The following is a 25945-nucleotide window of genomic DNA, read 5'->3' on the forward strand; positions in this document are numbered from 1 at the left end:
TTACCTTTCCCTTTTAATGGAGTCCACCCTCCTATCAGACAAGCAAAACAAAGGCTGATACTTCTTCTAGCTATTATTCCCTTTTTGGGGCAGATTTCCTTGTCATGGGATGAATATTATATCCCTGAACCAACTTGCAATGCCATTCACCAGAGAGGATGTAGTCTGGTGATGTCTGTCCCCCTTAACACAGTATAGATTTAACAAAAGAAACCATGTGGGCCCTGGCATTTTGTTAAAGCATCTCCAGAAAGGACTATTTTTCTTTCTTCTAAGTTTTTAAGACATCGATAGTAATAATTCACACTTATATAATTTACAAAGTACTTTCATTCCAAGAATAGGGCAAGTATTACTATTATTCTCATTTTACAGTTGAGGAAGCTGAGGCATAGAGTGATGATGGGGCTTGCTTGTCTGGAGTCATACAGTTATCAAGTACTAGAGTTAAGATTCAAACCCAGGTCTCCCGAGTCTAAGTTCAGTTCTCTTCTACCAATTGTGTTTAATTTAAGGCCAGAACATCCAATTAAATAGTGAACCATTTCATCTACTTGGGCATTTGGTGCTGTAGAACTGGTTTGACTGATTTTTACTTGAATGACTGTATGCTTTACCCTCGTAAAGTTATGATCTGCATTGGAAAGTCAGGTCTTTTGCCTTTGGTTGACTCTGTCTGACTTTGTTCAGGGAGCTGTTTAGGGCCCTCTTCAAAGCCTTGAGTATTTTTTAAAAAGACTATTAAAAACAAAAGCCTCCATTAAGTCCCACTCTGATGCTTTAACATGACAAGGAGGTTTCTCTAAATTTTTAGAAGCTGTGCCTAAGGAACATTAGCTCTGACATGTTCTACCAGGCTGGGAAGACTTCAAATACAGTCTAGGCTGCTATCCAAGGATCAAATACAGAGAGGCTTTCCTATTTTCCCTGTTACATCCCTCCAGTCCCTCAAGCTGCCAATCTTGGAGTCATCCTGGACTCCTCACTGTCTCTTACCCGCATATCCAAGCCGTTGTCAAGGCCTGCCAATTTTAACTTTGCAACATCTCCTGAATACGGCCCCTTCTCTTCTCTGACTTTGCCCCTACTCTGGCCTAGACCCTTCTCACCTCATGACTGGGTTATTGCAATAGCTGCTGGGGGGTCTGGCTGCCTCAAGTCTCAGTGCACTCCAAGCCATCCTCCATTCAGCCACTAAAGTGATTTCCTTAAAGTGCAGGTTTGATCATGCTTATCCCTTATTCTTGGGTCAGGATTAAGAGGCAGAGGATACCAAAGCCTTAGACTGTAGAAACTTCATACTCACGTGTCATATGAATGCTTACATTTTTTTTAATTTGTCATTTTGGTTTAATGGAACAATAACAATAATCATAAATATTTTCTTCAAGAAGAGAATTACAAGATGTTGGACTTGTCCAGATTGATTAACAGAAACAACTATATTTTATTTTATTTTATTTTTTAAAACCCTCACCTTCCATCTTGGAGTCAATACTGTGTATTGGCTCCAAGGCAGAAGAGTGGCAAGGGTAGGCAATGGAGGTCAAGTGACTTGCCCAGGGTCACACAGCTGGGAAGTGTCCGAGACCAGATTTGAACCTAGGACCTCCCATCTCTAGCCCTGGCTCTCAATCCACTGAGCTACCCAGCTGCCCCCAACAACTACATTTTAATTGCTGAAAAATGCCTGCTTACTGTTATGAGTCCTATCAGTATTCAACTGTTTGTGTGCAGTCAGACTACTAAGTAGTTTGAGAAAATAGGAATATGAGGAGATATTACCTACCTACAATTACACCAATATCAACCTAACCTAAAAGAGCTGATGATAAGTGGGAAATGGAGAAAAGTAAAGATATTGACCTCAATCATCACTGCTTCCTATAGGTTCAATGAATATAAATTAGTCACCATAGTTGAGAGGCCTAATGTTCCCAGAAACTGCCTTAACCAGTAAGCGCTTGATCTTCTTGTCAAGGAGAAGAACATCCAAGAACAACATAGATTTAGAATTCTAATTAATTTGTTAAATATAACAGGAGAAAATGGCTGAAAATTGTAAGTTTTATCACCTCATAAAAAAGAAAAAAATCCCTAAACATTAGAGATCAAAACAAGTATGGAGGAAGTTTTGTGTTGGACCCAAGTAAATCTTATTCTCAAAGCATTTACAGAAAAAACTGACAGTATATCAAATAGATAGAAAATGGTATATAGATTTTTCCTTTTCTTTATAGTAGTCCCTTATCATCAGAAATACATTCGGACTCAACATTTCAGTTCCATATGTGCCATATGAAGAAGTAGGAATGGCATTTAAGAAGATTAGTTGGGTAAAATGTTTAGATCAGGCCAAGTACATGCAGAAGTTGTGTGTACTGGTGTGACAAAGGTTGAAAGTACTGTGGGATCATTTAAAAATATCTTCTTTAAAGAAAGCTATCAAAAGAATGGAAAAAATTGTTATAAGACACTCTACTCCCCAAAGGTGGAGAACACAGTAATAACCATTGACCTACATTCATACTTATTCATCTTAATGAAATTTTTATGAGAATATTACACCCACGTACTTAAACAGGTAGAGTTTGGCTTTCATAAATACTTTTCTACAGCAGATCTAGGCACATATAATTGACTGAAAGAAGAAAATACTATAAGATTTCTCTATAATTGTTTGACTATGCAAAAATATGGAATTTGCTAATGCAAAAGACTGATTTAAAGACTATTGTCCAATAAGATATTTCCCAAACACATGTCAAAATAATACAAACATTCCTTGAAAGATGTAACAACAGATACAATTTTGTTTGATACATTTATATCAACTGAATCATAAAATATTGAAACTTTTGCTTTAAAAACATTTTCTACTTTCATAGATCATTGAAATATTCAAATGGAAAAAGGATTCCAATAGATAATTAAGGGTATCTAATTTTTTAGTAACATTATACAGATGAAAAGAAGTCTTAAAATAGGAGTTCTTAACCTGGGATCCATGAACCAGTTTAAAAAATAATTTTGATGCTATATTTCAATATGGTGGATTTCTTTTGGAATCCTCAGTTTTATGCATTTCGTTTTTGTCTTTGGTTTGGCCCACATTTTGTCCTCTGATGCATGCATGTTATTAAATAATTCAAATAAAATGGTATTTATTCTGAGATTCTGAGAGGGTCAATAGTTTTCATCAGACTGCCAAAGAAAATCCATGATATAAAAAATGGATCAGAACTTTGCAAAACATTCTTCATGAGATCTATAATGAGATCTTCATGAGATCTTCATGAGTTTTGCCCAAGTATCCACATAGGAAAAACTAAAATGGATGAAAAATGAGTATTGTTGAGTCTATTTTGTGCAGTAAGTTGAAGAACCCATAGAACCAGTCCTTCAATATACATATATTTTTGACAAGCCTTGTGAATGGACAATTAATTGCACTCAGAAAGGATAAAAAGAAGATTGTCTTTGGGAAATTTTGCCATGCTTTTGATAACACAAGGCTTCTCCTTAACACAAAGATTCATTTTCTATCAATAGTCTTTGGGAGATGTCATATGGTTTCAAGTTGTGGAATAGTATTGTAGTTTCTGAAGAATTCCAGTGTTGTTAGGTTCTTTTAGCCACATCCAACTCTTTGTGATCCCCTTTGGGATTTTCTTGGCAAAAGTACTGGAGGGGCTTGCTGTTTCCTTCTCCAGCCCATTTTATAGAGGAGGAAACAGAAGCAAACTGGGTGAAGTGACTTGCCCAGGGTCACACAGCTAGTAGATGTCTTAGGCCAGTTTTGAACTCAGGAAGATGAGTCTTCCTGACTCCAGGCCCAGCACTCTATCCACTGTGCCACTTAATTGCCCCTATTGGAGCATACCATTATATTTAAGGTTTTCAAAAATTTAGAGCAGTATTTATCCTGATTCTTTTCCTTCTTTGCATTCTTTTCTTGAAAGGCACTGCTCTGTGCATAACATTTAAGGACCTAATGGATGAATCAAAAAATTGATTCCCAAGTTTTCTGTTAACTTTATTTGCTTAGACTTCAGTCTCTCTCAACTACCATGGGATAGGTTTGTTTTTGTGTGAAGAGAAACAATCTGAAATTTGAAAAAAGACTAAATAGCCCTTTAATTTTTGGTGATTTTATCACTTGGTCATCCTACTGTAGTTGGTTGTTCTGTTATATACATCAAGGGGTCTCTGGGGTATTCTGGAATGACTAGCACCTCTTGTGTGAGGATTTGTAGAACTTTTTTTCAGGGCTACTTATCCAACTTTGGTGTCTATATTTTACCTAACTCTCACCTGTGATTTCAAGAAGCTATAGCATGCAAAGCAACCAAAACTTAAAACAAAAATCTCAGAAGATAGGCTAAGCCAGGTTGTGGGTAACCAACAGGCCTCAAAACCATTGGTGAGGTAGGAGGATGTTTTCCCCAAGCATGTGAAGACTTTCCTCTGGTGGAATGGGTAGATGAATTCAATTTGTTCCAATGGCCTTGAAGGCAGTGGAAAGCAGGTTAATTGTAGAACTCTTAGAGCTTGGTCAGACATTTGAAGACACCAAGGTTATCCACTGCATCCTGGACCATTGATAAGTCTTCTTGAATTTTGTCTTGTTATATGATTTTGGAAGAGAGAGTGAGGCTGATGACTCTGTGCAATACTGCCTCGCTTAAATCCAATTCACTGGCAAGTCAAGACATTACTCTGTGATGTCAGTGGTCCTCTTTGAAAAACAAGGATGAACAACAACATATACCACATGCTCTGGGTTGTTCCCCCATGAATCTACTTTCCCATGCCATTCCTAGTACCCAAAGGATTTTTATAGTGTGGGTGTGGGAACCCAGAGTTTGGCAACAGGGCTGAATAAAGTAATGCTATGATCAGTGGGATCTTTCTAATCTAGAGTAGGAAGGAAAACCTCAAAGAGTGGTTGAAGAGACCTTGTTTGGGGGAATGCGCTCTAAGCTAGCCTTGATCCTTAGGCAGGGAAATCCCATTTCAAATTAGAGAATTTGAAAGAAGGGAAATCCCGGGTCATCTCACCCCATCCATATGCAAGAAGGAATCCCCTCTGTAACACCCCCGAGAATTGCGAATTTCCTTAGAATCACATTTAACTTTTAATAAGGGGAAACTCACTTCCTTTCAAGACAGGACATTCCACCTCTGAGCTGAGCTGGGGCAAAACTTTTAGCTTAGTTTTTTAATCAATTTAATTAAAACCATCTTAGGTACTTAGGAGCTGAGTGACCATAGGCCAGTCACTTAGCTTATCAAAGACTCAGTTTTCTTATCTCTAAAATTAGGATGAATGATACTTTCAGAAAGGATTGTTTTAAAGATGTTTAAGGCCATGTAAATGTAAGTTATTATGAAGAAAAGAGATATAGTATCTTTCACTTAATGTTTCCATCCTGTCTTTGGACATGTGGCAGTAAACCTCCATTTATAGAGAGGAAGACTTGAGATTAGAAATTGCTTATTTTCATCAGTATAACTGGAAATAAAGAGCATCTGAAGTCATAATTCATTATATTTCTTAACATATTTTAACTATATATGTATACATACATGTATGTTTATTTTGACATGCTTTTGAAATATTCCTATGAAGTGGAACACATTTTTTACCTAATTTTGTGCCCCTAGGTACTCAGATTGAAACTGATGTCATTAATGAAGACTCCAAAGTATGGGTCTTTTCACTTCTTGTAGAAATATTCTTAGCCTCCATCAGTTTAAAGCCATGCATATTAGTACTTGATGGAATTGAAGAATTGATTGGTGTTTATGGGATTTCAGGACAGAAGGTACAATTTTTAAAAAAATAATATATTGATGTTTTGTTACTTGATCTTTAATGAGTTAAAAATAATATTACCTACTATCTTTCTATTCTGTATTTCAAATTTCAACCTTTATGTTCAGATATGATAGCACTGACAGTTACTACGTGGTGCGGATGTGGCTAAAAACAGTTCTAGATTTGGATTTTTACATTTTATACTGTTTGAATATATACATATGTGTATATATACGTATATGTATATAAATGCACACACATATACAATGATGAGCCAAGTGAAACTTATAGTGCCTTTTATTCCTTATTCTTATATCACAAAGAATTTTTAAACAGGAATATTAATGAACTTTTCCCATGAAATATTTAAATGCTAGATAGCAGTCTTTCTGAAACGAGTTAAAAGTACTCTATCTGCCTATCAGAAAATATAACTCTTAACAATGGTGATGATAGTTACCATATACCTAGCACTTTAAGGTTTACAAAATTCTTTACATAAATGATTTCATTTGATCATATGCATTTTTTCCCTTTCTATGGTTTAGGATGGCAATGTTGAATAATTTGTTGTTTGGGAAAGCGTTGTGCATACATTCTTATTAAATTTAGCTAGCTAAGGACCACAAGGGCATCTTCCAAAAGGATACTCTTTTATTAATCAAGTCGTTTTTTAAAAATATTTTTATAAATATCTTTTGTTTTTTCTTCACTTTCATTTCCAAATATAACCCTCCCTTATCCAGAGAGCCTTTCCTTATAACAAATAATTTAAAAAGAGGAGAAAAATGCACCTTAGCAAAAGTTACCATTGTATTAACTAAATCTGACATGATACTGAATGTTTTCTACCTAAACTTCCCTATCTCCCTCTCCCTCCCTCTATAAAGAAGGGAGAGAGATAGATATATTTTTAAAAAATCTCTTCTACAGGCCAAGCGTGATAATTATAGTTAAACAGAATTAATTTCCTTCCTGTTTCTCTCCCTCCGTCTCCCTCCCACCTTCCCTCCCTCCCTCCCTCCCTCCCTTTCTCTCTCTCTCTCTNTGTATATCTTATTGTCCTGGTTCTGTTTACTTTGTACCTGTTCATATAACAACAACAACAACAACAACAACTAGCAATTATATAGTGTTTTAAGGTTTGTAATGCGCTTGTAAAGACAAGTTTTTTTTTTGAGTCTCACAATTCTAAGAGGTAGGTACTGTTATTACCATCATTTTACACATGAAGAAACTGAAGCAGAGAGAGGTAAGGTGACTTGCTCAGGGTCATACAAGTAGGAAGGATTTTAACTCCGAACTTCCTGACCACAGGTCCAGCACTCTGTCTATTGTGCCACCTTAACTTCATATTTGTGATTTCTTCGATATGGTAATATTCAATTTCATTACAAACCAGTTTGTTTATCCACCCCATAGGTGAGGCTAATTGTTCTTTAAGACTTTTTTTTTTTATATTTTTCATTTTTATAGCACCTTCAGTTCCAAAAAGCACTCTCTGTTCTTCTCCTCAGAGCCAATTTTTGTAATGAAGGGGAAAAAATCCATAGATCAATAAAACAAAATAGTTTGTCCACCAGGACTGACAGTGTACCCCATCATTCGCACAATCCCTTACCTCCGCAAAGAAGGGAGGGAGGTGCAATTTCTCATTAAAAAAAACTAGCTGGAAACTTGACCATTATAATGACAAATTATTCAAGTTTTTGTTGTTGTTGTTCCTCCTCTGTTCCTGTTGTTGCTGTAGTTACTGTGTCTGATCCTTTCCTATCTCTGTTTACTTCTCTGTACTAGTGCATGTAAATCTTCCTAGACTTCTCTTTATTCTTCACATCTATTATTTCTTAGGATAGAGTGATATTCTTTCACACTCATGTTTCATACCTTGCTTAGGCATTCCAAATGGATACTAATTGTCATTTTAAAAAGCACTTTTTGGAGTCCATATTTTTCCAGAAAAATTAAAAAGAAATTTTTCCATCTTGGCATCAATATTGTGTATTGGTTTCAAGGCAGAAGAGTGGTAAGGGCTAGGCAATGGGGGTTAAGGGATTTGCCCAGTCTCACAGCTAGGAAGTGCCTGAGGCCAGTTTTGAACCTAGGACCCCCCCACCCCCATCTCTAGGCCTGGCTCTCAATCCACTGAACCACCCAGCTGCCCCCTGAGAAAAAAATTTAAGGAAAAAAAAGCTAGTTGATATTTTAAACTTTTTATATTCATTATTATTTTCCCAAGCTTCTTTGTCCTCTCTCCACCAGAACCAGAACCTTGAAACCAAGTATGATACCTGAGTGAAAACCACAGCCACCTATTTCTCTACTGAGAATAGGCATGTGTACATCTTCCTTTGTCCTTTGCAGTCAAGCTGGGTGATTGCAATTAATCCTATTTAAGCTTTCTTTCCTAGTTGTTTTCCTTTACCTTATTGTGGTTATTGTATCCATTATTTCCCTAAATTCTTAACTAAGATGCTAGAACAATGTATGATGAAATCAGAGTAATCCTGGGTTTGAATCATTTTCCTCGCCATTCTTTGCTTGCTCTAACTCTGGAAACCATCAGCAAGATCATTTTGAAAATATCTTAAAATTAAAAAAATTTTTTTTTTACTTTTTCTATTAGGCAAAAGACTTTTCCTGGCTGCCCCCTTCCATTTCCCCTCATTGTAAATTGATCATGAGTACGGTATCCTCCAGTCTGTCTTACAAATCACTGTGTACTCGATCAGATGTAAAAACGGTGGAGCTCACCATTGCCTCAGATGAAAACACAGTTATCAAAATTTTTGAACGGTATCTCAGAGTACCTCACAAAAACATTTTTTCCTATCGAGAGAAACATAACACAAGAAAAAAACCATGCCTAAGTCCTTTGAAAGTTGCCATCTTGGCCAACGAGTTTCAAGAGTGTCGACTCTACCGAAATGAGGCTGAATGTATTCAGGTATACCTGGAAGTGCTTTCCATTCAGGAGCTGTGGGAATTAATTCTCAAAAGATGGGTTGAGGACTACAGCTGGATCATCAGACCCAAAAAGGTAGTGTCAAGTCTACCGGATTCTAAAAGCCGTAAGTACATTTTTTAATGAGAGTTTGTTTATTTTGTATCCCAAAGCAGCGGCGTGGACAAAGATGGAGTGGCAATACTCCAGTCTCAGACAGCAATAATCATAGAAGAGAACGCAGTTGTTCAATAGAATTTAGTAGACATTTATTAAATGCTTGCTGTGTACTGAATACTAAGTTTGAAGGTTTGCAATACAAAGTTTAAATGAGCTATATAATCCCTATTCTCATGGAGGTTTTTAGGTTAGGGGAATATATCCTATAACAACCAAGGCAAACATGACATAAAATAATACCTGATAAGTGTATAAGAGAGGTAAAGCAAAGGTTAAGGTTATGGAAGGACCAAAGAGAGAATGGTAACTACTGGAGGTGGTGGGAAGGAGAGAGTTCAAAGATCATGCAGTCCAACCCCCAAATTTTACAAATAGGGAAACTGAGCTATAGGAAGTGAAATCACTTACCCAGGGTAACTCAGACAGTAATCATTAGAAGTGGGATTTGAACCCAAGACCTCTGACTCCAGAGTTTTGAAGCTTTCTCCTGTGTCCACAGTCAGGGATAACTCTGGAGGAGAGATGCTATTTAAATTGGGCTTTAAAGAAAGACGATGAGTGGCAGAGATGAGGAGAAAGAGAAGGGAAGAAGAAAGGTTGGGAAGGTATTTCAGGCCTAGGAAATAGCATGAACTATAGCAACAGTCCTGGGAAAGCAGAGAAATGATAGGGGGATGACAGATGAGTCAGTCTGCCTAGAGTATAGAGTAGCTGTGAGGAACAGCAGAAAATCAGATCTTGAGGACAGGCTGATGCCAGACTAGAGAGGGGACCCTGAATACTGGGTCAAGGAGTTTGGGCTTCATAGCAAATACGGAGTCAATGGAGGATCTTGAGAAGAGGAGTAAGATTCTTCTGGCAGCGTGTGAAGGAAAGAGTGAAAGATGGCCTGAAGGCAGGGCCACCAGCCAGAGGAAGGAAAGGAGAGTTAGTGGAGGCAGGTGTGGAAGTGGAATCAATTTAGCAACTTCAATGAGATTCATCAGGTGAGGATGAAAGAAGCATCCAAGAGAATTCCAAGATCTCAAAGTGGGGGCATGAGGAGAATGATACATTTGGAAGATGTTACTATGGTTTAGTCAGAAGAGTAAGCTTAGTTTTAATCAGGTGAAACTTGAGGGGCCAGTAGGCAGGGTGGTGGGGTCCTATCAGCAGTTGGAGGTCATATTTTGGAGTTGAGAAGGGCCTTAGAAATCAGTCAGTAAAACCTCTTATTTTGTAGGTAAGGAAATCGAGGCTAAGTTATAGAGAGCCAGCTCTATATGGTAGAGGTCCTGAGTGGCGTTTAATGGTGTCAGATTGATAAGACAGGAAACAGAAAATGAGAACAGCCAGACTAATTGTTTAGCCCATGGCTGATTCAACCTTATGGAGTTTGGGGTTTATTTTATACTGGTTTCAAACAAAGAACACAAAGAAAGAGTCACAGCTGTGAAGGGGTTACAAATCATACACAACCCATTAAAGTCTAAAAAGTAGAGAGATAGGTACAAGGACAAGGGCCAAATTCCAACCACCAATTAGTAGGGGGTTAATTCTGGGAGCAGAAACATATTTCATGGAGATTTTTACTAATTGCGTTCTGCCTTGATTTACAGGATTGTACCTGGTCAGATAAGGTCTTGTTTGGCCTTGTCTGTGTCTGGTCTTGACTATCTAAGTAATATATTTTTTAGAGTTCAGGCTTCTTAATTATCAAGGAGAAAATAGTGAACTCAGTAGCTGCTGGTCTGCTAAGGACTCAAAGCTTTCCAATAAGAATATTAAGAAAAGGTGGGGCTCTGAAAATGAGTCAAAAGAGGAGTCTCAGATTTTTACCTTAGATGGCCCATTCTATCTGTATCTGACATGCAGTGCAGAAAAATCACACACACAGTTTTACTTGCCCATGATTTTGTAATGGGATCCAGATAAAACATGTTACAGACTCTATTTCTCTAAATGACTCCTGATAATTGCCTCCCGGAGGGGGCAAGTTGTTTTTGGATTAACCTACCTGCTGGTATCAGAGCTTTTCAGGGCTTAGGTGATCAGGACCAAACACAAAGACTGCCTCAGCCTGGATTGGTTACATAGGGAATCCAGATAACAGGCCCTAATTTTGACCCTGTTTCTCTAATGGCTCTCTACCCTAAGTGAGTTGCCCAGGGTCTCTTAGCTAGCAAGTGTCTGAGGCGAGGTTTGAACTCCATTCTTCTCTTGTTGCAGGTTTGGAGTGTGGGAAGCCAGGGCTGGAGATGGAACTTTGAGGAAGGAATAATAAGCTGGGTCTGTGAGGAGTGAAGTGGAATGCCCAGGCAGAGAGTGTAGAGAAACACAGAAAAAACCCAGGCTTGAACTTGGGGAGCAGCCTCAATAGGGAAGGAGAGTCCAGGGAAGGGTGGACCAGAGACAATCTCACAAGCTATTGCTAGTCAAACAGCACGATTGGGTGATGAGGCTGTCAGCAGTGACTGAAAGAGAGCTTTCTGTAGACTGGTGTAACAGGACACAGAATTCCTAGGAGAGATGGAGGGTGGTATGGGAGCTATAGACATTATGGAGATGTGGGAGGAACTCTCTGAGTGTGAAGACATTGGCACTGACCCTTGATTAATCAGGAATAGCAATTGGACATCCAGAGCAAAAAGTTTCTATTTCTACTTTTGTTCTTGAGTGCTTTCAGATTTAGAATCTTTTGATGTACAGGGCAGGGGTGAATGGGCCATCCATCCCTTAGACACTTTGGCAGACATTTGTGTGGCTGGATGCCCCCTGGTGGACTCAAGACATGAAATAAACAGAAGGCTTCATGGGGATGGTGATGAAAAGGACCCCTTTTGCCCTGTCCCTCAAGCAAGGTGGAGATTTCTAATCTCCCTAGTATGTGCCACAGCAGCTAGGGAGCTCTCTGGACATTGTTGTCCGTGCCTTTATTTCTCTCCACAGAGAACTCTTAGGTGTGTTTGTCACAAAGCCATTGGGAATTCAGGGTGGGTTCACTATACACCTACCATTTGGACTAAGAAAATGTTCCTGGTCTCAAGAATAGTCTAACAAAGAAGATGAGAACAGCTCTGTGCAAACACAATATGTGCAGAAAAAAGAGTTGGAGAATCTAAGGGTTAAGAGAGAAATAAGATCTAGTCTAATATGACACAGTTCCTGTTTCTGGACTTATGGGGGGCACCTCCAAATCATTCATTCAGATAAATATGAGGCTGGGTTTGGGAAACTTTATGTAAAGACATTAAATAGGTATTCACCTGTGGTTAAAAAGTATGCACCATCATCTTTATTGGCAAATTCTACTAATTTCTAATCATATTCTGGTGGTATTTTTTTTTGATGTGGCAATATATTTTTGAAAATATTGTTTATCCTCTTGCTACAGGACTGAGTGGCTGGGTAGTGGACACATTATGCTTATTAAGTGTCTCTCATTGTGGACTGACTGATCTTGAGATTCTCCAGCTTTTGGAAATACTGGGCTATAAGAATCATTACAAAGTCACCACCTCCCATTGGGCGGCCTTTCGCTCAGCTACAAAGCAGTGGATCCAAGAGAAGCCAAATGGCCGCTTGCACTTCTGTCATCAGTCTCTGCGGCAAGCTGTAGAGCACAAATTGCTTGGTAAGGCGTGAATGTATGGACACGGTTGGAAGGTCAAGGAAAGGCACAAGACTAGAGGAGGAAAAAGCTTTTAGTTGTCATTTCTCTCACATACTGAGCATTCTAAGTGATGATGATAAATTGAAATGGGTTTCCATAGCTGACATCAGTGGTATCTCAATGGACAGTATAAGTTGCATTGAGGTCAATAATTATGTTTAAGAAAATACAATGTTAATAGAACCATCTTGGGGGGACGCTTAGTTCCCTGACAACTATGTAATAGCTTTATCTTAGAATCCAGATTCTAAAAGTTTAAATTAGACCTTTATTAAGACCTGGCACTATATAATTTTTATAATGAAAATAGTGATTTCTTTCTCTCTGCTAGTTTTTTCTTTTCTCTAAATATCCAGCATTTCTTACATTATAGATAGAACGGGGAAAAGGAGATACATATCCCCTTAATGTGATGGCAGGCATGGCCCAGGCATGGGGTGGGGTGCTACCGGATACCCTCTAGTCCATGTTCATCTCCAGTGCAACAGCATCTCCTGGTCTCCACAAATCAGAAGGGGATAGGGACTTGCTTGGGGAAAGCTTCCATTATAGTCTCAATGAGGGCAATTTTGTTATAAGTTTGGATGAAATGAAAAATAGTACAAGTCTAGGAAGAGGAAAAACATTGATCAACTTAAAATAGCCTTTACTGGCATATGCCACTCACTTCTGGTCTAAAATGCTTCTAAATTGTAGCCATTGAAAGTCATGGATTCTTTCCCTGGTATTCTTTTTTTTTTTTTTTAACCCTTGTACTTCGGTATATTGTCTCATAGGTGGAAGATTGGTAAGGGTGGGCAATGGGGGTCAAGTGACTTGCCCAGGGTCACACAGCTGGGAAGTGGCTGAGGCCGTTTCCCTGGTATTCTTAAAAGAACTATTTAAACTTTATTTTTTATTATAAATTTATCAGTCATCAATAAATATAAACACTTAAGAATACAAAAGACATAAAAGAGAAATGTATATTACACCATGAACTTCTATTACTTTTATTACTTGTTTTAAAATTTTGAATATTAAATCAAATATGACAATAAGAAAATATCTTTATTTGTGTCCCAGATACTTAAAAAAATACCCTTATCTTCTGTCTTAGAATTGATACTAAGTATGGGTTTCAAGGTAGAAGAGTGGTAAGGGCTAGGCAATTGGGGTTAAGTGATTTGTCCAGGGTCACCCAGCTAGGAAATGCCTGAGGCCAGATTTGAAACCAGGACTTCCTTTCTCAAGACGTGGCTCTCTATCTACTGAACCATGAAGCAGTCCTGCATATACTTTTACATTAACTATTTTGTGTTCTTTTTTTAAAAAAAAAATAGGGTTTTAGGGAGTATGCTTTGACAAGACATTATGTCTATAATTTTTGTCAAATCAGTCTTTATTTTAGCCTCTTCACTTCTGACCTCCTTTGAAATGGATAATTCTCTTATTTGAGGTCCTCATTTTCTAATATAAGGTGTTAGTCAGAATTGAGATTTTTAGTTATCTATAGTGGTCTTCCTGCCTCTGGATTGTAGGTTGAGCTCAGGAATGCCTTCACTTTCCTTTTCCCTCTATTCCTGTGGTTGAAACTGAAAATCACCACCTTTAGTATTATTCCCTGCATGTGTGTGTGTGTGTGTGTGTGTGCAGTGGTGGAATGTATGAGGGTAAGGATAGTAGAAGCATGTAATAAGAAAGGAACTTGAATTCTCCTCTTATGAGGGAAGTGATGTGTTTCATGATAGTTATTGGTCACTATCTTAGGTAGTAAAAGAAAGGTGGTAGGGATGGGGGTGAGCAGATAGGAAACAAGAGCTTGAGACTCTAGAAAGGTTAAAATCTTCTAATTCTGCCCTGAGGTAAAATCAAGAAGCAAAGAAAACAGGTAGAATACCATCCTAGGACTCTTGGACTCACTAAGAAAGATTTCTACTCATTTGCTACCAACCAAGATTAAATCAAAGATTAACCATAGATTAAATCAAAATAGTCCTCAAATCTTAGAATTAGAGAACCTAAAGAAAGTTTGGAGGTTGTCTAGTCCAATTTTACTTTATAAAAGAAGAAACTAAGGTTGAGAACACAGTGACTTTCCCAAGGTCACCTAAATAGTGACAGAGGGAGTACTGGGCCCCAGATCTCTGGACTCATGTTCCAGAGCTCTTTCCAGGATGCCAATTGCCTCATAGGTAAATGGAGGTAGTAACCACTTGTGCTAACCTCTCTACATTGCTGCTAGGACCTTTAATCATTGTCATCTTGGGAGGTATTGTTAGTCTTCGACTTGACTAGATGGACCCAGCAACTGAACAAATAGGAATCGAGGAGCTGAATGTACCAAGAAGAAGAAGGAATTGGAGAACTGGAACCTTCTGCTCTTTTCTCTCCTTATGTACTGTTAGGCCTAGGATTAGACCAAGAGTACAAAGAGAATGGAGCCATGAATCATTCCTGTCCCTGATGTTCTACATTGTTGGCAAATATGGTCCTACTCATACCCTTCATGCCATTCCTTGTACCTAATGTGGCTTAAGTTTACATCCTAGGAGTCAAACCCAAATTTGTATTGTCTTCTTTATCCTATCCAAGATAATTATTATTATAATTATATATATTTATCTATGTAGTTATAATTATAATCCACTATTACCCTCAGATAGTAACAAATGGTGAGTAAGGAACTGGGGTGGGGGGGGTCATGATTAAATGATATTTTGATCCATTTACTATTAGGGAACATATTTTCCTCAAATTGGCATAAGTTCTGGATATATTTGAGTAATAAATCTAAATTCCTGCTGCAATGAGTTCCCCAATAATGAAATACCTTTTTAGGAGCTAGGATTGTGACGTCCTCCATTAACGATAACTATTCATAACACAATAGATAGGGGTTGCCCCCAAATAGGATGCTCAGATTTTAGTTTTCTTTAAAGCCTAAGAAACACTTTCATTGTTTTTATATGTGACCATTCTGACCATCAGTGCTATTTCGAGAGTTGCTACATATAAATTTGTAACCTTTTCTTTATTTAGCCTTTATCTTGACATGGAGGTCACCACACCAAGGTAATGGCCTTTGTGAGGCTCAGAGAACATAAAGATTGCCACTTCTGAAGTGGTTGGTTTTAATGGCAACCAGAGGCCTTGTGCTTCTAAGAGAGACTTAATGTGAAGCATGTGATTGGTAGATGTTCTACTTCAGATATATCCATTAATGAGGGGCTTGTCACCTTGGTTAGATGTCCTGGCCCTTTCTGGCTGTCAGACCAGTGAAGTCTATATAGCCCTTCTCAGAATCATGTTTTTTTATTTTATTTATTTTATTTTTATTTTAAACCTTTAACTTCTGTGTATTGACTCATAGGTAGAAGAGTGGCAAGGGTAGGCAATGGGGGTCAAGTGGCTTGCCCAGGGTCACACAGCTGGGAAGTGTCTGAGGCCGGATTTGAACCTAGGCCTAGGTCAGAATCATGTTTTTAAATGTATCCAATAAAAAAACATTAGGATGAAAAAGGAAAACAAATTATATTTAAGTACGTCAGTCAATGTATTTCTTTTAAAAGTTCATGAAATCCATGTTAAGAACGCTTGACATAGATGAAAAATAGTGGTAGTTGGAAAAAATGCTTACATTCTACCCAACTAATAGCCCCAGAGATAATCCAGACCGATTTATGGGACTTTTAGTCTGGTTCTTATCAAGCTTGGCTTTCCTGACCTATCTGGTCATAAAATAAAGGTGTGGGTCCTGTATTTCATATGGCAGGCTTTAGTAGATTGGGCATTATTTAGAAGAACAGGAAGGTGGTTAACCTGTGACTGGTTTTGAACTAGGTGTAATCACGCCTGTCAGAGAAAGCAGTCCATATTCCTTTCAGAACCCCGTGAATTGTAAGAAAACAAATTTACATCGGATCTTGACTCAGTTCTTCCAGAGACAAAGCAACTTTTGGAGAGCATATGCAGAGTTGCCTTGGCACCTGAAAATGAGTGGCAACTGGGAGGAATTATGTAATTTTCTCACAAATGCCAAGTAAGTTTTACTATTTTTGTATGATTATATTTTATGGACTGGCTCAAAAGGGTCTGTTTTGTACTAGGGTTGGGTGTGTGTGTGTGTGTGTGTGTGTGTGTGTGTGTGTGTAGATGCCAGACACACTTACTGTGATGGCAGGGAGGAAATTTATTTTTTTTTTATTGATTTGTGCCATTCAGCACAAGCTCTCATCCTATTCCCTGTCATCTGCAACAGCCATATACCAGTAGTCATCACATACTCCTCTTTATACCTAGGAGTCTTGGAAGGAAACCAGTCTGGAAAGACCAGAAGGAGAGGGGACAGAACCATAGTACATCACTTGGAGAAGGAAGGGTGTGCTTTCTGTTGCTTAAATTTGTGTTTTAAATTGTGTTCAAATTTGGCAAGTAGAAATGTCAGTAGACATTTTAGAGGAATGATAGAAGTCAGGAATCGAATAGTCTAGCAACTTTCCAGGAATCTTTCTAGAAATTCTTTTTTTTCCTTCCAGTGTACTCTCTGATTCATGAAAATTGCCCAATTTTATTGATTTTAATAAAGTACTTTATCTTTTCAGTTTCATTTTCTTTTTATCCTAAATTTAATTATTGAGAGTTTTAAAATGAGAAACTGATATTTGTTTAGGGGGTAGGAAGGGTTATTACCTAATTTCTAGAATTTCTAGAATTTCTAGCTACCACGGGCTACCAAAGAGAAGAATTAATTGCTATTTCTCTATCTATCTATTTATTTATGTGTGTGTTCATTTATTTACTTATTTATTTGTTTTTAGTTTTAGACCCTTATCTTCTGTCTTAGAATCAATACTGTGAATTAGTCCCAAGGCAGAAGAGCAGTAAAGGCTAGGCAATGGGGGTTAAGTGACTTGCCCACGGTCACACAGCTAGGAAGTGTCTGAGGTCAGATTTGAACCCAGGACCTTCCATATCTAGGCTTGGCTCTCAATCCACTGAGCCACCCAGCTGTCTTCCCCCCTCCCCCCCACCCCCAATTGCTTTTTATAAAGGCCTTTCAATGCAGCACCTTTTAGCAAACTATCTTAAGCAGCAGATTACTGTAAAGGACATTTTCCCCTAGGGAAAAAACCATTAGAATTAGAGGAGTTGTATTTCCTTCCAAGGATTTAGCCTCAGCTATGAATCATAGCTTTGACCATTATTATTAATAGGTCATAAAAGCAAAGATTGAACAATTACAAACCTCTCTAAGTACAACATTAGCAAAATAGCATCTTCTAGTTTGAAAATAACTATAAATATTATCTCACTTTATCTTCACAACAGTCCTGGGAGGTATTATTATTCCCATTTTACAGATAAGGATACTGAGGCTGAAGGCTGGCAAATGACTTGCCCAGGGTCACATAACTAGTAAGTATTTGAAGCTGGATTTGGACTTAGGTCTTCCTAACCACAAGTTCAGTGCTTTATCTATTGTACTACTTAGGGGCCAGCCTTGAAGCCAGAAAGCCCTAAATTCAAATACCACCTTTGGCACATACTTACTGGATAATCTTGGGCAAGTTACTTCTCCTTTCAAACTCTAGGCAACTCTCTATAACTCTAAGTTTCAGAGAAAGTTCTGACCTGTAGAGATCCCTGTACCAATTGACACTGAAATCATAGGTTTAGTTTCTATCCTTATTACTAACATAACAATATAACATAAAAATCCAATTCTGCTATATTACAGACCTGACCAAAAACCAATATGGTAGCTTTGATAAGCATTAATTAGTATATTAGACATAATTAGTATATTAGACATAATTTTGCTTGCCTTCTCAGATTTTAGAAGGGCTTTTGGGAGCTAATTTACATGGCACAGAGCTCTCTTAATACAAAGCACCCAAGGAAATTTGGATCCAGTTCTCTGTAATTGTTGCAGACTCTTCAAAATACAATTCCTTTCATTTTGTTGCTCCCTTCGTAGCTCTACTATAGTCATTGGTTAATGTGTGGTGGTGGTGGTGGTGGTGGTGGTGGTGATGGTATTTTTCCCATAGAAAGTCACGTTTTGCATTTAATGCTGTCCCTTCCCCTTCTCCCTTTGCCTTGTCCCCTCTTCTCACCACTGTCAAAGTTCTAACGTTAGTATCTGAGCTTTGGGCCCCTAGGAAAGGGTTATGAAGCCTTGGCTTTGAGGGCAATCAGAACCCTTCCTATGGGAATGGAATGTGTGGGTGTATGTAGAGGGTGAGGCATGAGAGGGGAGGGAGGGAACCCAGCTAGTTTTGAAATGGATCTCCCGAAGCGCCAATATGGCACGTGCATCTGTTACCTGCTCATTGGTTCAAAGTGAACAGATAAACACTCAAAAATGGAAGAGCGAGTGCTCAGACTTTGGCAGTCAGTGGTAATAGGGCTCAGAGAAAAGGGTGGAGACTGATCCTCACCATTCTTGCTAGGTTTTTCAAAAGAAGGCATGCTGAATGCAGATTGAAGCATACTATTTTCACTTTCTTGACATTTTCTTCCACCACATGACCTGGGTAGAAATATGTTTTGGATGATTGCACATGTATAACCTATAGCAATTGTTTACCATCTCAGGGAGGGGGCAAAGGAGGTAGGGGAAAGAGAAAATTTGGAACTCAAAGTTTAGAGAAACAAATGTTAAAAATTGTTTTCTGTGTAATTGGGGAAAATATTATTTTAAAAATAAAAATAAGGCATGGCCCATTTAAAAGGGGGGGGTCACAGTCTATATTCACTCCTTTGGACTGAGGACAAGCTCCTGCTTGTGTCCAGTGTCTAGAAGCATGGGAAAACCATTAATTTTTTCACACTCCTATTTAAGGTTTATTATTCATTTCAATATGGCCTTATACATTATTTAGAGGGGCTAATATGGAAAAGCTTGAGTTTTGGTTGTTTCCTTTGGGTTAAAAGTAAAACTTACAAAAGGACAAGACTCATCCTGGGATTTTTTTGGCATAGAGAACTCCCAAATTGGGAAGTTCCTTCAACCTATGACGTCGCCACCTTCTTTGCAATGTAGAGTTATAGAAAGGGGCTTAGCACACACTGATTCTCTGCCCCACCCCCTACTAATAATCAGTATTGACTATTGACAAAGGAGAATTTTTATTTTTTTATTTAAATGATTTTAAAAATATCTTATATATATATAAGAATAATTATTTAAATAAACTATTATCAGTGGAGAAAGGAAAATGTAAACTGAAATGTAAGCTAATGAATTTGTCAATTTTACTACCCTATTGTAGGTCTCAATCAATTTGACAACCACTGATTAAGTATCACCTATGTGATAGGCACTGAGCTAAGCACTGGAGGGGTACAAGGAAAGGCAAAAATAGTCCTTGCCTTCAAGGAGCTTACAATCTAATGCGGAAATGAGATGCAAACAGTCTACTTTTGAGAATATAGCTGTGATATTTTATTTTATTATTTTTATTTTTAAAAACCTCTTAGAATTGATACTCAGAGGGGCACCTAGGTGGCTCAGTGGATAGAGAGCTAGGCCTAGAAACAGGAGATCCTGGGTTCAAATCTGACCCCTGACACTTTCTAGCTGGGATACTCTGAGCAAGTCACTTAAGCCCAATGGTCTATTCTTATCACTCTTCTGCCTTGGAATTGATACTTAGTATCAGTTTTAAGACAAAAAGCAAGGATTAAAAAAAATTATATTAAGTATCGGTTCCAAGGCAGAAGAGTGGTAAGGGTGAGGCAATTGGAGTTAAGTGATTTGCTCAGGGTCACCCAGCTAGAAAATATTTGTGGCCATATTTGACCCCAGGTCCTCCTATCTTTAGGCCTGGTACTCTATCTACTAAGTCATCTAGCTGTCCCTAGCTGTGACATTTTATTATAAAGATATTTTATTTTACCAATTACATGTAATAATTTCTAGATAAGTTTCCTGAAATTACATGATCTAAATTGTTTCCATCCTTCCCTTCCCTCCCCCTCCCTGGAGTTAGGAAGCAATTCAATCTGGTTATACATGTATTATCATGTAAAACATATTTCCATATTGTTGTAAGAGAATAATCACATAAAAACAACTCTCCCCAATAAAAACCTAAATAAGCTAATGTGAAAAATCGTATGCTTTGAGCTGTATTCTGACTCCAACAGTTCTTTCTCTGGAGGTGGATAGCATTCTTTGTCATAAGTCCTTCCAAATTGTCTTGGATCATTATATTGCTGACATCTTAAAACTACATTGGATTTATGCCTTTTGCCCATGGGTAGTCCTCTTTAGACCAGAAATAGTGGTTGTATTTCCCCAGAGCATAAAAAAAATATGAATTCACATTTGTTTTTCCTATTGATTCATTCTTCAGGGGCCAATTCACATTCAGACTTGGCTATTGACCTAGCTAGAAAAAGATCATTACCTAAAGGTTACAATGGATGTCGTGTTCAGCTTACTGACCTAAAATCATATCAACTCAGAAAAATATAAATTGGCTCATGTAACTTAAGAATAGCTTTTTTCAGGTACCAGACTGTGTACTATTTTCTTCATATTTTGTTTTAACAGAACCCTGGCTATAATGTCTCAAACCACAAAGCCAACCTTCTGGATAAAGCTCCATCTTATCCATTATTGGAATGTGCTAGCAGAAGCTGGATATGATATGGCAGGGGCCTATATAAGTACGGTGAAAAAGATCATCACTTACAAATCATACAAGATAAAAGAAAGGCATACATGGACAGGTATTGCATCACTGATGACTTAGAAGTTTACAAATTAGAAATTGTTAACAGTCTTTTGTTTTTGGCCTAGATTCACGTTGACTAAATGGCACATAGTGTTCAAGGCAAGATTGCAGCTCAAGTTTTCCCTGACTCCAACTGCATCACCTGAAATCCTATAAGACAAACCCCCCTCTCTCTAGTCTATAAGTATCTTTAAATTCTTGTGGGTAGGAAGGGGGAGACCACACATGACTGGCAGTTTTGACTTTTTTTTGTTGTCAAGTAGCAGTTACCATATTGCTTTGAATTCCTCCTCCTTATTCGTGTACTTCAACCTTTCAGAATATCTGCTGAAATCTCTAAATTACCCTGCTAAGCAATATTTGGATACTTCAATGGAACCATAAATTCATGGATAGGGCTGCTTTCTCATAGTTCATCTTCTTTTCATCCTTTGTGATTCTCATACATATCTTCCCATGGAGGTCTGTGCAAAGATCTTGTTTTAAGCCTTTCCATGGAGGTTCGTTTCAGGTTGTCCATTTTTGTGATTGGACATGTAAACTAAAAGGAAGGCACAGAAAGTGACACAAAAGAAGCGCCTTTAAAAGGGAGTGACAACTTCCTGTAATTCTCTTGTTCGTGTCTTGGACCTGAAGGAGCTCTGGCTGCCTGGCTGGGACCTTGGATGTGGTGAGATGGCTCTTAAATCTCTCTCTTAGAACTACACATGGTGAGTGCAAAAACTGGCTTTTCCTGGATTTCTCTGAAGGAACTCTCCTTTCAAGAGAGGCTTCATGACCGAAGCTTTTGCTTCATTTATCCCCGGCCTTCAGCCCTTGCCTCAAGGCTGAGCCTTCTCCGACTGAGGACTAGTTAGACCTGCCCGGGTTGAGCCAGGGGCCAGAGCAAATTATTTAGTGAGATAGGTTAATTATCTCACCTTAACCTCTCTATAATTTTCTTACTTTCTCTCTCTTCTCATTTGTAAAAAAACTACCATAAAAGCCATTTTGACTTGAGGTTAGGAGTTGATATTTATTCAATTCCTTGGTGACCAAACTGTTTAATATTCATCCAACAACCCCCCCCCCCTTTTCCCCCTTACACCAACTGTTCTCCCTCTTCTTCTTATTTGCAATGTAATCTGTCACCTCATTTTCTTTTATTAATTAATTAATTCTTTTTTAAATTTAATATTTCACTAGAGTTTTATTTCTAGGTCAGGAGTATAAGACCCTGTCAGTATGGCTGAAGGGTTTCAGAAGTCCTGTTGGTTGGCAATAATGATGAGGATGGAGAGCATAAAAGTGATGGCTAGTGAAAATGTAATGAAGATGGGTTTTGTGCTGGGAATAGGGGATGCAAATGTTCCTGCTGCGGGGATAAGGAGATACCACAGCTGAGGTGCTGGACAATGCCTCCAGTATCCTCAGGATCCAGAGGGATTATTATCCCACAAGGATATTCCACACTTCCTTTCTACCCTTCAAGGATGGAGGTGACCTAGGGAGACTGGGGCTTGTGGGTTGGATAGGACATGAAGAGGGAAGGGCTGATCACCTTTAGGGAGGCAGGTGAACACCCTGGGATCCATAGGAATTCAGGGTCTTAGACTTAGATGGAGGCTGTTACCAGTAGAGGGCAACATTTGTCTGTGAGACACAGGCAATCCTGGGGAAGTTCAACCACATCTAGCAGATCCTCCAATTTCATATAGGGATCAGGCTTGTAAAGCTCCTGCATCCAGGTTACCATGCTGAGGTGATGGCAGCTGCAAAGATCCTGATGGATAGTTACCACCAGGGCTAGAAGGAGAGGAAATGGATCCTGAGTGTGTTGGCAGCAATGCGAAGGACAAATTGGATGGGAGGGAGACTTATGATATCGTAATAGTCAAGGTAAAAGGCACTGCGAGCCTAAACGAGAGTGGAGAGAAGGCCAAACATACAAGAATTGGTACCCCCATCGTCCCTCTTTCAACCTGGTCCTCACTGTTCTCAACCTTGAACTCAAGCAGATCATCTTCAATGGCATTCACTGAGCCTGAAATCCAAAAGAAATCCATTTCTTAAAACCTTGAACTATAACTTTTGGATTCACCTACTCTTGCACTAGCTTAAGCGCATAACAGAACCTTGTGCCATCCATTAGCTTCCATTCTCGCACTACTAGCCCAAGAGCAGCTGGCAGTTATCTACTTTCACCATGAGATGGCAGGCCTGTGCCTTGAAAGAATGCCTACTCCAGAGCCACTGATGGAGGAAGAATTGGTCTGCAAATTTGAAGATAACCAGCAGGTTTCAAGTATAACCCTTGAGAGAAAAAGAAAAACCCAACATAATTGATTTCTTTTGCATAAATATAATACTTCCAAAGTGAACTTTAATGAGAATTCCATGAACCCACAAGAACTTGGTGCAGTCTCCCAGTCTTTCCCTACCAGGGATTATGGGAATGACAGAGATGCCTGAGAACATTTCTCTTTACTTAGAGCTTATAAACTAGTTGGGGAGATGAGATAAGGCTACTGCACAAGCAACTAGAAGGCCTTGGGACTTTATCTTCACCTCACTGTGACAAATTCTGCTGGCGTCCTGCTCTACCTCAGAGCTCTTTACCTTTTTAATGGCAAGTAGATTGGGGAGCTGCTGCAATGGTCTATCATCCCCAGAGGCACCTTACAAGGCCTTCTTGAATCCTTGTTTGTACAAACATTCCACACTGGTCCAACAAAGGGTTCTATCAGTCAGAAGCATCCTATGTAATCCATGATATAGACACCAAGCAAGAACTTTGGGACTCAGAGCTGTGGGAAGTAGCCACAGGGAGCCTGGTGTAAGGCACCCAGGCATGAGGTTCTGACTCAATAGCACTGAGAAGCCGAGGCAAGGTTTCTCTTCCCACGGTGTTGGGAGGACTGAAAAGTTCTTTAGGAGTGAGACTAGTGCTGCCCTAGAGACAAGTAGTGGTGATGTAGTGGAATAATGGGTAGAAGCCAGTCATTTGGAAATGGGTTAGTATCATTTTGGAGGTCTTCATGATGATTAGGGAGTTCTTGTCCATAAATCTTGAGCCCAGATGTAGTAATAAGGCCATTACAACAGAAGCAGAGGCTGTGATTGACTTGGTCCCTCTGTAGCCTGGGGAGGGACAGGGGAGTCGCTCTCTCCACTTGCCAGGGGGTGGACTTTCTTATCCACCGATCTATGTTCAGTGACTGAAGTCTCCCTCTTTTCTCTTTAGGCCACATGATCACTGAGCTGGAGTGTTAGCTCTATTAATTCAGCCAGGTTTGCAGGTGCCGAACATCTCACTAACGGATCTCTTCATTCCTCAATTAAACCCAACCCCTCAACATTTCTACTCCCAACCCCTGAAGCTCAGAGCAGTTCAGATTCACTGATGGAAGCTGTTACTGACCATCCCACTTGTCTCATTTCTAATACAGAGATGGCTTCATTGAAAATTTCTGATGAGGAGATCCAAATGTAACTAAGAACTGGGACTGAAATTGTTGATCCTCTTCTCCTAGTTTTCCTCTAATAGAAGGAACCTGTATCTTAGTTTAAACATGAGTAATTCTAACTAAGAAGGGCTGGTCTTGGTTTCTACAACCCTTTAAAGGTAGATTAGGAGACCTTGGTGGCTTCGGGCAGGGCTGAGACACTGGGATGGACCAGGCTAGCTCTTGCTTTGGGGATGTCCTAACTGTGGTGAAGCCATTCAGAGCCTAAAGGATTTGTGCCAGTCCTTGCACAGGAATGGGGGAATCAGGAGCCATAATGGCTCCTATGGCACTATAGTGTTGGGCAGTGTGGGAATATCAACTTAGACAAGTTTTTCAAGACCTTTATTAGCAAAGAGGAGAAGATAAATAGGACTTAACTAGAGAAGATAGAAGTGTGAAGGAGAGATTTTCTTTTTTTTTTTTTTTAAGATAGAGGAAAATTGAGAGTTTGTTTTTGTAGACAGATGGGAAGAAGAGAATGGAGAGATTTTGGATTATGGGCAGGATACAAATATATCTATGAAATCAAATGAAGTGCTCCATAATCATTAGGCTAAACACAGGTGCTTAGATATTCAAATGGACCTTTGAGTTTGTCAGCAATATAGAAGGCGAACCATTTACACCTGCCAATCCTGGGTGACTCATCTGTGTCTTCCCATCAGTTCAGCACAGCAGGTACACAAAATTTGTTGGTTGGGAGGGAGGGTGGACTTTTCTTACTTTCTTCTGGCATCCTAATACCACTGGAATATCGAGGATATCCTGGTTATGCATATGTTCAACCCCATATTCTTTACATACATAAGCATCAGTGACTATAATATCATAGCTGTGACTTTCTAAAACAAATGCCCTTAAGGAGGAGGAGGAAACTTAGTATACCCTTTTCCATAGACTGCTTTGGGCTGAATCTGATTCCTATATTATTGCCCTCTGGGCAAGTTCTTTTCCTGCCTATCCGTGGAAGCCAAGTACATCTAGGCAAAGTACAAGAGACAATTGTGCACATGGCTCTCTCTGTGTGTGTGTGTGTGTGTGTGTGTGTGTGTGTGTGTAGGGGTATGGGTATAGGATAGGCACTCTGCTTAGTTGAGTCTACTTCCCTGAAAAGATGTACATACTCAAAGGCAG

At 38.9% G+C, this 25945-nt stretch overlaps 1 protein-coding gene across 1 annotated transcript in view; it reads left to right on the forward strand.

The window, feature by feature from the left end:
• The window catches only part of LOC123250107 (putative tetratricopeptide repeat protein 41), a 60491-nt gene that overhangs the window by 20753 nt on the left and 13793 nt on the right, over positions 1–25945 (forward strand). The window contains exons 4-8 of the mRNA XM_044679144.1: positions 5668–5828; positions 8448–8892; positions 12319–12558; positions 16420–16618; positions 21140–21318. Coding sequence (XP_044535079.1) covers positions 5668–5828; positions 8448–8892; positions 12319–12558; positions 16420–16618; positions 21140–21318 — 1224 coding nt within the window. The remainder of the gene's footprint in view (positions 1–5667; positions 5829–8447; positions 8893–12318; positions 12559–16419; positions 16619–21139; positions 21319–25945) is intronic.

The sequence above is a fragment of the Gracilinanus agilis genome, chromosome 5 (genome assembly GCF_016433145.1).
Source record: "Gracilinanus agilis isolate LMUSP501 chromosome 5, AgileGrace, whole genome shotgun sequence".
In the NCBI taxonomy this organism is placed as follows: Eukaryota; Metazoa; Chordata; class Mammalia; order Didelphimorphia; family Didelphidae; genus Gracilinanus; species Gracilinanus agilis.